This window comes from Cyprinus carpio, chromosome A2, assembly GCF_018340385.1.
Source record: "Cyprinus carpio isolate SPL01 chromosome A2, ASM1834038v1, whole genome shotgun sequence".
Taxonomy (NCBI): Eukaryota; Metazoa; Chordata; class Actinopteri; order Cypriniformes; family Cyprinidae; genus Cyprinus; species Cyprinus carpio.
In genome coordinates, this window is record NC_056573.1 from 21,645,223 (window position 1) to 21,656,963 (window position 11,741).

The 11,741-nt window shown below is 38.3% G+C and overlaps 1 protein-coding gene across 1 annotated transcript; it reads left to right on the forward strand.

Annotated features, from left to right (window-relative positions):
• The first annotated feature begins 4,151 nt into the window (after positions 1 to 4,151).
• On the forward strand, positions 4,152 to 11,631 carry LOC109058167 (integrin beta-1-like). The gene is made up of 16 exons (XM_042778445.1): positions 4,152 to 4,421; positions 4,490 to 4,556; positions 4,851 to 4,936; positions 5,046 to 5,250; positions 6,084 to 6,254; positions 6,336 to 6,571; positions 6,963 to 7,118; positions 7,209 to 7,304; positions 7,496 to 7,585; positions 8,039 to 8,179; positions 9,200 to 9,402; positions 9,482 to 9,720; positions 9,910 to 10,132; positions 10,289 to 10,521; positions 10,896 to 11,062; positions 11,183 to 11,631. The coding sequence occupies exons 2-16, from the start codon at positions 4,490 to 4,492 to the stop codon at positions 11,246 to 11,248; spliced, it is 2,379 nt and encodes a 792-aa protein (XP_042634379.1). The 5' UTR covers positions 4,152 to 4,421; the 3' UTR covers positions 11,249 to 11,631.
• The last annotated feature ends 110 nt before the right edge of the window (positions 11,632 to 11,741 follow it).

An 11,741-nucleotide genomic window follows, 5' to 3' on the forward strand; every position in this document is an offset into this window, starting at 1 on the left:
CAGGTACCCCACAGCTGCAGTTCAGATTAGTGGCTTGGCCCCACCGGACAAGGTTGACTGCACATCGATCTTGTCCCGTCTGAAACCGGTTCAGCATTGACCGGTGTTGTTGAGGAAGGTCAAAGCCAGGAGGACAGACCAATGGCTCAGATACGAGGGAGTGGTTCACAACATCAGTTGCTGCCCACTCATCGCTCCATGCCGAATTGGCTGTCATATCCTCTGGCAGCGGGTCCAGCCAGACAGGTTTTATCGATGACAGGCATACTGCTGGATGCAGTGTAATGTCCGTGTTGAGTGGCAACTTGTCATTCACTTGGACTTTAGTCAGCAGCTTGGCAGTGGCCTCCTGCCGTCAGAGATGTGGTGGTGGTATGTTGCTGAGAACAGGCAGCCGTGGAAGAGTAGAAGAACGTAGAGTTCCAGTGATTGTGCACATAGACGTGTTTAACTGAACGTCTACTAGCTTAGTGTGGGATGATCTGGACCAGACTGGTGCACAGTACTCTGCTGTTGAATAACACAGAGCAAGTGCAGTGATCTTTAGTGTCTGGGCCCTTGCACCCCAGCTTGTGCCGGCCAGTATACTGAGTAGATTATTTCGAGAGCTGATTTTAGCTGCTGTCTTCTTCAAATGATCATGATAAGTTAATGAACTGTCCAGGGTAATGCTAATTTAATCAAGATTAATCCCATGTCCAATCAAAAAGACACTGAACAACATACTGACCTCCCCATTGACTAGATCAAAGATAACATCTACGTTGCACTGGGTTGTATATGTTGCACAGGATCAAAATAAATATCTACTCCATGTCCGATGTTGGGTCCCAATGCAGATATCATCGGCATAGATTAATTTACGCGACTGTGTTGCTGGAAGATCATAAATATAGCCTAGATGTTGAAGAGATTTGGAGACAGGACAGACCCCTGCGGTAGTCCGTTTGCTTGTCTTCTTCAAGAGCTTTTGTGGTCTACCATGTGTACTTGAAAACGTCTGTCATGGAGTAAGAGTTCTATAGCCTCTACTACCCAACGCGGTAAAACTTTAATTTGTAAGTATTCTAAGTATTTGAAGGAACCATGTTTTCCAAACAATTGCACAGCCCCCTTCAACTACATTAACTTCTAGAACTTGACAGATGACACTGCATTGCTTACACAAGAGGTCAGCAAGCAGAAAACCTCTGGAAACCTGGACTCTTTGGAGGCAGGAATCATACAAACTGCTGTCTGCTTGGTGAGTTGAGCTGAACATTCCATGAATGCCAGAGAACTATGGGCATAGTCTCCAATACATGTTTGCACATGCAGAGTTTTGCTTGCCCTGCGAATGGATGCATCTACAACTACTTTCTTTTTGTTCCAATAAAAAAGTTTTTCTAATGATAAATGCTTCAAATTTAGAAATTCAGACGCTAACCTCAAATTTGATTGTACTGTATACAAGGAATCACCACCGTCATCATCATTTTTAATTATCAAACACTAAATATGTAGTGGTCAATGTGAGACTGAGCCTTTGTAAAAATCAGAAACACTGAATATTCTCAGTCCTAGGGAGCAGCACGCAACAAGTTTGGACCATTTGAAACTGGTTTGATTGTGGCCTATCTCAGGAAGTGATCGGCTGGAGGAATGTTACTCGCCTCCTTGTGTTCTCCACGGATGCTGGATTTCATTTTGCTTGAGATGGAAAACTAGGTGGCATTGTTCGTCCAAATTAATTTTTTAACAATTTTTTTCCTTGTTTTAAGTATAAACTCAATTAATTTTGATAAATTTGTCAGAAAAAAAGTATAAAAAAAAAAAAAAAAAAAAAAAGAGTTGCTTAGGCTGTCAAAGGAGGGACAGAAAACTCTTGGATTATTGTCAGAATACTTGCTAAATATAGTCATGATTATAAGCGGCGATTATCAGCATCCAAGCACCAATGGCTACAACTTAGGGCATCCTGTTTCCAAGTCTCTTCAACATCTATATTAATGATCTTTCAGACAGTTTTAATGCAGAAAAAAAAAAAATATAGCCACAAGCAACAATCATTGGGATCCAAGCACCAACCAACTGAAATAAGTCTAATGACGTGAATTTTACAGCAAAGTCCAAGTTGAAACTTCACTGATAGGGTTTGATGAAACGGGTTACAGTGTGTCACAGGGGACAAATGATAAATGTTTTTTCCTGTCAAAAGATAACTGCAGTCACGCCATCTGCGCTTCAGAGTAGCGCGGTCACGCTGTCTGCACGTCTAGTTCATTGCGCGTCTACTCGGCGGTGCGTGGTAGATGAAGGTGTGAGCGCGTTCAAGACGCTACCGTCTTCTTCTTTTAGTAGGAATACTCCTTCGGTTGTCATATTTATTCGTATTCATATTCACGGCGTTCTATTTATGTTTTTAACTGTTGTTGTTGTTGTTTTTTTACTGTAATTATGTTTTAATGGTTGGCAAATCAAATTAGAGCCACTCAAAAATCATCATTCGGTTGTAGTATTTATTAATATTCGTATTTATATTCACGGCCTTCCATTTAAGTTTTCACTGTTTATTTTACTATAATTATGTTTTTATTTATTTTTATTTATTTTTTTATTTAAAGCTACATTTTTTTTCATGTGGAATGCTGCTAAATTAACGCATAATTTGTACAACTGTTTTCTACTTACAGTTAACATTATTGTATATCAATTGGTTCCATGGTTTGTTTTTTTGTTTTTTTTCTCACATTTGATTTTAATTTATGAATTTTTTATTTTTGTTTATTTTGTTCCTGATTTTTGCATGCAATTATTAAAGAATGAAACAGTTAAATGACATGAAAATAGTTTTGGTTTTGTCCTTTTTTTATAATTTTCCCCCCTCACTTTATTTAGATTTTCTCCACATAAGCAGGCTACACCATACAATAGCAGGTACAGACTGAATGATAACATATGCACTTCTAACACTTAAAACGTGAATGAATTCCGTCATTATATAAAAAAAAAACATTATAGCATAATGTTAACTGTAAGCAGAAAAGAAAACATTTGTACAAAACATAATCCAAATTATGCATTAATTTAGCAGCAGAATATTCCACATGAAAAAAGTATACAGTTTTAAACCAAATAAATAAATAAATAAAATAAATACATAATTATAGTAAAATAAACGGTGAAAACATAAATAGAAGGCCGCAAATATGAATACGAATATGAATAAATATGACAACCGAAGAAGGCTTTACTAAAAGAAGACAGTAGCGTCTTGAACGCGCTCACATCTACGCACCGCCGAGTAGACGCGCAATGAACTTGACGAGCAGACAGCGTGACCGCGCTACTCTGAAGCACAGATGGCGTGACTGCAGTAAAAGGATGTGGTCAGTAGGTCTGTGGTGTATGTGGACTCACATTTACATTTAAACTGAGAACTGTGTGTCATAGGATGTCGTAAGTCAACAAGCAGATGTTGATTGCCGTGGTGTGCATTGCATCCATCACCTTTCAGTTGAAATGGCTGATAGTTTGTGAGCATCATAAATGAATGAAACTAAGCATATGTTCATTTCATTATTTTTTAAAGCCTTCTTTGCTAGATCATCCTCCGCTTCCTTTCCACAAATCCCTTTATGGTGCCCAACAGACTCCGACTGCCACTCCTCTCCTTTGAATATGACACAAGAGCACATATATTTCATTCATTAAATCATCTATGGGTGATTTCTGGGCAGATATTATTGTTAATACTAATGCTGCAGTCTCCTCTGTTAAACCCATTAAAATGGCAATTGTTTTATACAGAATATATTGATAAATTAGATGTTAGTCTTTTTGACATTTCTGCACATAATTTTGAAATATACGTACCCATGGTTCATGCAATTAGATCTTTTGATCCATCTTTATATATGTCCACACTTTCCGAAATTTCCCTGAAGATGCTTCTTTACATTAGATTTTATTTTGTCCATGTTATGCATTATGATAAATAAATATATACTGTTAGTATATCATTCTAATTAGTTATTTTAAATTATTTTGACTTTTCTTTGTCTGATGGTACTCAAATCTTTTTCTTTTCTTTTTTTCTCTAATGTGAGTTTTGTTCTGGAGGAGGAGCGTCACTCTGACACTTCCTGCCCAAACCTACAATAACTTCAGTTTGTGTTTCCTGTGTGTGAGGTGTGAGACTGCTGCTGCTGTTGCAGTCTGAACTACTGAGCAAGACCTGCTCGCACATCTCACACACACACTCAGTACAACCACTGTTATTTTGTTTTGTGTGCCGTTTCAGAAATATTCATATGCCTGCAGGACTGTTAAGGTGTACTGTGACCGGGAGTGTAACTCAAGACGTCAGGGAAAGTTGAGCATATAAACATTTACTCCATAAACATACAATTCAAGGAGGAGCCTTAGGAGCATGTGTTAAGGTGAGTCACTAAGCTTTTTTTCACTTCCCTGATGTGTTTCTGTATAATTTATGTTCTTCTGCATTTAGATGGATATGAAGGTGGTGTTAGTATCAGCTCTACTAGGATTTGTCTCTCATGTCAGAGCAGAAACAGGTAATACAAGTCATTTATCACCAACAACACGACTACTTTCTAGTGCCTTGGGGGGGCATTCTTTTAATATTTAGGTTTATGAGTTTTTTGTATGAATAAGTGAACTGCGTCGTAATAAATACAAAGAAAAAACTTTAAAAATACACTCTTGTGCTATTCTGTAAATGATCTACTTGTTGGCTTTTCTTTTCATAATTCTTTAGTCACTGGGAAATTATGATTTGAATCTGGTGTAACATTGTACAATGTTAGATCTTGCCTTCTAAATTTGCTGTGTATGTGTTTTGCGTTCAGACAGCAATAGTTGTATTTCTGCAAATGCCCAAACATGTGAAGAGTGTATTCAGATTGGGCCACAGTGTGCGTGGTGCAGAGATCTTGTAAGTTATTTTGTTTTCAACGTTTGATTGTCTTCTCCTGACTCTGGAAGATGATCTGAATCTTACCGGAACGTGTGTGCTTAGCAAGTGTCTGCTTGCATCTTAACAGGACTTCACATCTTCACGCTGTAATGACAAGGATTCTCTGGAAAAGGCTGGTTGCACTCCACTTGGCATAGAAAACCCTCGAGGAACAGTCACAATCGAAAAGAACAAGCCAGTCACAAACCGTATAATTGATGGAGCACCGAATCTGAGGCCTGATGAGATCACCCAGATTCAGCCACAGAAACTCACCCTGAACCTCCGATCAGGTACTGGATCCCGTCTGTGAACCACAAAAACATCACTGGATGTGTCGCAATGTGTTGTGAGATATGAATCAGGGCATTCAAAATGATATTTCATCATTTACTCAACCTTATTTTGTTCCAAACCTGTATGATTTCTTTAGTGGACCACAAGAGTGTTTCTGAAGAACATAATTACCATAAAAGTAGGCTACTATAAATGTGGACCATATGACTCATTGCATCATATTACAAATCTTCTAAATCCATGAGTAACATTTGTAAAAGAAAATGGCATGCGCTCTCATTGACATTCTCATAGACAAAAACAACTTCTCACTAATGAACAAATCATTCTTTTGAGTTGAATCTTTTCAATGAGCCAGCTGATCTAGTTCACCGAGCCAATCTGAATGTCTCGTTCACGAATGGGATTGATTCGGTTCTGACTCGATGCGGCAGCGACTGTCACTGGACGGGAAGATTATCTGTGACTCAATGACTCAAAGTTCTGTTCATCAAACAAAGCTATTATACGACTTAAGAAGATTTGTAATGTATTGCACAAGTCAAAATGTACGACTTTCGCGATATGTTGCTTTTTTTTGTTTTGGAGCTTGAGAGCCCCTTGTGCCCCCAGTGTTTATTCACTTTCATTATGTGAGCAGCATATTGAAAAAAAAATCCTTATATGTTGTTTTTTTTTTTCTGTGTGATTTATTTTTTTTTTTAATGATTTACTAGTAAGTTAACTACTTTATTAGCAAACATAATAATGGGAGTCTGATCGCCTAAAATATAAGTTTAGAAAACTGTTCATAGCATATTTCTTTTTGTCTCGTCTTTTCACACTGTAGGTGAATCTCAGAAGTTTTCTCTCACGTTCAAGAGGGCAGAAGATTATCCCATCGATCTGTACATCCTGATGGATCTCAGCGACTCCATGCAAAGTAATCTTGAGAATGCCAAGAACCTGGGAACTGAACTTGCCAAGGAGATGAAGCACATCACGAAAGACCTGCGGATAGGTTAGGAGGACATGCATGCTCACATTCACACCAGCCTACACTCTTAAAGCTGTTAAATGATCTGCTAACTCTCACTTGCAGGTTTTGGTTCGTTCTTGGAAAAAATGGTTATGCCTTTCATTCTGAGGACACCGAAGTATCTGAAGAACCCATGTTTTCCAAATGACTGCTCAGCGCCCTTCAGCTACAAAAACGTCCTGAACTTGACAGATGACGGTGCATTGTTCACCCAAGAAGTCAGTAAGCAGAAAACCTCTGGAAACCTGGACTCTCCGGAGGCAGGATTTGATGCAATCATGCAAGTTGCGGTCTGCACGGTGAGTCAAGCTGAACATTCCATAAATGCCAAAGAACTACGGGCAAAGTCATGTTTGCACATGCAGTGTTGTGCTTGCCGTGCGAATGTCCACATCGACTTTCCTTTTGTTCCAATAAAATAGTTTTTCTAATAGTAAGACTTAAAATTTAGAATTTCAGAAGCTATACATGAAGTTTCAGATAATGTTAACAGGAAATTACTTCATCACCATCTTCAGAAATTAATTTTAACTGTAGCCTCAGGGTTCTGATTTAATTATCAATCACTAACCATGTAGTCAACGTGTGACTGAGCTTTTGTAAAATCAGAAACACAATCAATATTCTCATTAAGTCCTAGGGAGCAGCATGAAGCTGTGTTCTTTTAGCTGTGTTTTGATTGTATCTCAGGAAGTGATCGGCTGGAGGAATGTCACTCGCCTCCTTGTGTTCTCCTCGGATGCCGGATTCCATTTTGCTGGAGATGGAAAACTGGGTGGCATTGTTCGTCCAAATGACGGGAAATGCCATCTTGAGAATAATATGTACACCATGAGCAACTACTTTGTAAGTATGAGATTTATTGATAGATAGATATTTAATTAGATATTAAATGTCAGAGTGTTTCTTTCATTTCAATGTTTTTTTTTTTTACAGGACTACCCCACCATCTCTCAGCTGGTAGACACACTGAGTGACAACAACATTCAGACCATCTTTGCTGTGACAAAGGAATTCCAGAATCTTTATCAGGTGTGTGCAATGCGTATATTATATTTTCTCTACATTGCAACAACATAATGTTCATCATATTATAATATAAGCATCAGGTTTAACTCAGATTGTAGTCTGTATGACTTATAATATAGATGTGTGTGTGTGTGTGTGTGTGTGTGTGTGTGTGTGTGTGTGTGTGTGTGTGTGTGTGTGTGTGTGTGCAATAGGAACTGTCTGCTCTAATCCCTAAATCAGCAGTGGGGACACTGTCTTCCAGCTCTTCCAATGTCATCCAGCTCATCATTGATGCATATAATGTGAGTTCAAGTTATGCATCAGATATCTCTGTCAGTAATGGGTGGCTGTGGTCAACTCTAGTTCTTTTTTTGAGTTAAAAGGATGTGAAACCAAAACCACTGTTTCTCTTTTCTTGCTTGCAGATAATTTTACTTTACAGCCAGTTCCCACGCAGAAGGGTTGTTTATAATCTTAAATATGTACTCAGTTCAGATCAACAGTTCTGCGACCAGTAAAATTAGAAGTTTAAAGGCACAGTGCAGTACAGTCATGTCATTCCAAATCTTCCTTCTTCTGTGAAACAAAAAAGAAGATATTTTGAAGTACTGAATTTCTAAATATCATCTTTTGTATCCTATACAATAAAGAAAGCCATACAGGTTTGAAACGACATGAGGGCGAATAAATGATGACAGAATTTGAGTGAACTATCCCTTTAAATAATACACTCTTTGTTTAATTTTGTCAATCAGTCTTTGTCGTCAGAGGTCATTCTGGAGAACAGCAAGCTACCTGCTGGTGTGTCCATCTCCTACATCTCCCACTGCAAGAATGGAGTGAGCGAAAAAGGAGAAAATGGTCGAAAGTGCTCCAACATCTCCATTGGGGATCAGGTGAGAGAGTGAATGCAATAAATGCCATCTGAACTTGTCTGTGCATGTAGAGTTGATTCCATTTTGCTAGCTGTAGCTTAAGCTTAGTGCACAAGTTATCATATGGTAGCAAAATTCCAGCTCATTGCCATTCACCAATGATATTCTAGTCTGCATACATTTAAGACACAAACCAGTTCAGACTGAAGCAGCACTGAGCAACACCCAATGAAACTGAAAAAGGAAAGACCGGGAGAGGAGAGCAAGTTGTTGGGAAAAAAATGAACTAGTTCTAATATTTTTATTTTCAGTTGTGTGTAAATCAGTGCTAAGCAATCTCCATGTTGCACTATTTCAGTGCTGATAAACTGATGGTGTATAAGACGCAGGTTTTTAGATGAAATACTGCATCCTCAAGTGGCACATTCTAGAAAAATAGGTTACATTTATGGTAGAAATTGGCAGCTGTTGTTGCCAGAAATTCACCAGAAATATAATGTGACAATGTTTTAAATATTATGAGATGGCTTATTTGTGCCTGTACATTTTACAACATAAAATTGTTTGTAATGTAACAGAGTTCTGATAACTTATTAGGCTTTGCAGTGCTGTTATACAAAACATCCTAATATACATTACTGATAACAAAAATGAGAATAAACTAAATTATATCAAATATAATCATATGTGTTGATGTGCCACTCAGGGACTTCTGGAAATGTCCCTTTTTTTGGTCCTGTTTTTCACAATAAATTATATCGTAATTCATAGTTTTACTTGCAAAAACCATACATTTAAAAGTATTTTGTGGTAAAATTACATGTATTGTGATGTTGTTTCTGTTTTTCACTGTATATGGTAAGATAGCTTGCAATTAAACAATAAATTTTTATTGTAGTGTTTAAAAGCTTTGTCTGTACAAATTCCAAATGTTTTTACAGTACACGACTGTTTAGTGAATCTCTACATGTGTACAAAAAGCTCCTTATTTGTAATGTGCACGAGGCCTTAGCATTCAAAACAATGTGTTGTGCCTCATAGGTGACGTTTGATATAGAAATCACGGCTACAGGCTGTCTGTCTAAAAATAAATCAGAGACTGTAAAGATCAAGCCACAGGGCTTCAATGAGGAGGTGGAGATCGTCCTCAACTTCATCTGCGAATGTGAGTGTCGTAAAGATGGAATCCTGAACAGCCCGGAGTGTAGCGGCGGCAATGGCACTCTGGAGTGTGGAGTATGCAGGTGTGAGAGGCTGTTAATCTCATATGCAGATGCAGATCATTTGACGATCATTCTGATTGGACGTTATCTCTCGTATCAGGTGTAATAAAGGCCGACTAGGCAGATTATGTGAGTGCAGCCAAGATGAGTTCCTGACAGATGATCTGGACGCGAACTGCCGCATGAATAACGGGACGGAAGTCTGTAGCAACAATGGAGAATGTGTCTGTGGAACATGTGAGTGTAAGAAAAGAGACAACCCAGAGGAGAGATACAGCGGGAAGTTCTGCGAGTGTGACAACTTCAGCTGTGACCGCTCCAACAACAAGCTCTGCGGAGGTACAACCCATTGAGAATTTGCACTTCTTTCTGTTGTTGTATTTTTCTCACAGATTTTATAGTTGTGAATGAATTCTGCTGTTTAGATATTTGTACTGGAAAACAAGGCAAAAATACGGAGTAAGAAATAAGTACGTTTTTGCAGTGAATTAGGAAATATTTATTATTAAGGCATTCTTTTCCTCACAGGTCATGGTCGATGCGAGTGCAAAAAGTGTATCTGTGACGCCAACTACAAAGGAAGTGCTTGCGAATGCCCGTTGGACACATCAACCTGTCTGGCCAGTAACAAAATGATCTGTAACGGTCAGGGCACCTGCGAATGTGGCGTCTGTAAATGTACCAACAATGGATTTGAAGGTCCAACTTGTGAAATCTGCCAAAACTGCTCCAAAATTTGCACAACACACAAGTGAGTTCTTGGCGGAGCATTTGATAATGAGATTAGGCTTACATAGATAACCCAGTAGGTTCAACTACTGCCTTGTAGTCAGTTTTGTATTTGAATAACTTGTGCTCTAAAACAGTGTGTTGCACTAAATACATTCCTCTGTGTTTTGCCTTAAAGGGACTGTGTTGAGTGCAAACAATTTAGCACAGGTAGCAAGAAACATACATGTGAGATCGACTGCAGATCCGTTAATGTAAAACCAGTGAAGGTTAAGGAGGAACTTCCTCAGCCCAATGAACAGCCCTACATCTATCACTGCAAAGAGCGCGACGTTGATGACTGCTGGTTCTTCTTCACCTACACTACCAAGAACGATGACAACATTGACATCCTTGTGGCTGAAAAAAGGGGTAAAAATGATGGACAAATGTTAACAAGTACAATTTTTTTGCAAATATTAAATACAATATGAGTACTGCGCTCTAAACTTTGAAAGTAAACCTGATTGATTTACTATTTGAATTCACCTGTCACTTTTGTGAAATTGCAGCAATTAGCAAACGAAAATGATCCAGTCAATTCCCAATGGATAAAATCAAGTCTCGCCATACATTTTTTTTTTTTTTCTTGTTTGCAAAACAGTTTGACTCGGATATACATCTCAATAGTGGAAAAAGACAACTGCGACTTCTGTTTCATGCCGACTCTCTTATTTCATAGCTATTGATAACTAGTTTACAAGTTCTACCTCGTTTCCCATAATGCTTTGTGCCTGTGTTCACAGAGTGCCCCTCTGCCCCTGACATCATCCCCATCGTTGCGGGTGTGGTCGCAGGAATCGTTCTGATTGGTTTAGCACTTCTGCTCATCTGGAAGCTGCTCATGATTATTCATGACCGCAGAGAGTTCGCCAAGTTCGAGAAGGAGAAGATGAATGCCAGATGGGACACAGTATGCACCTCTTTATTAACATTTCTTGTTTAATATTGCAGATAAATACATTTTAAGGGGTTCATACTGTACATGCTATGAGAAAAATACTGGGATAATAATTCCTGCTGTTCTGTTTAGGGTGACAACCCCATCTACAAGAGTGCTGTGACAACTGTGGTAAACCCCAAATATGAGGGAAAGTGATGGATCTTCAGGATGGCTTGCAGCAGTGGTTCTCAGACGGTTTTTGTTTCATCGCCCAGATTTTACATCGGTGACCTAATATAGTATCATAAACTGTATTTAATGTAATCTGGGACGGATTTTGACTTTGGACCAAAATACCCACTCAGCTGTCAACAACAGTTTTGGGTCCCAGCCTCCCAGTTGAGAACTGATTTGTAAGCTAGTTCTCCATTGCTTGATTTATATTTCTCTATTTTGTAATGTTTATATGTAAATATTAAACTCCTTATTTCCCGTGAGATTATGGTTTTCAAGAGCACAAGAAGTCTCAAGATTTACCACTGATTATTATTTTTGAAAACTTTCTATAAAGCCAATAAAATATTGTTGGGTTTATTACATACAGTATTGATAGTCTCATTGTGTGGGTGACATTAATATTACCACTATTCAATTCAAATTCAATTTGAACATTGCAATGTGAGTGATCAATACTATAAATCATTAAATC

Coding starts and splice junctions, on each gene's coding strand:
- LOC109058167 (XM_042778445.1), top strand. CDS start 4,490: ATGGATATGAAGGTGGTGTTAGTATCAGCTCTACTAGGATTTGTCTCT. Junction 7,586..8,038: donor TCATCATTGATGCATATAAT/GTGAGTTCAAGT, acceptor TTTGTCAATCAG/TCTTTGTCGTCAGAGGTCAT. Junction 10,133..10,288: donor AAAATTTGCACAACACACAA/GTGAGTTCTTGG, acceptor TTTGCCTTAAAG/GGACTGTGTTGAGTGCAAAC.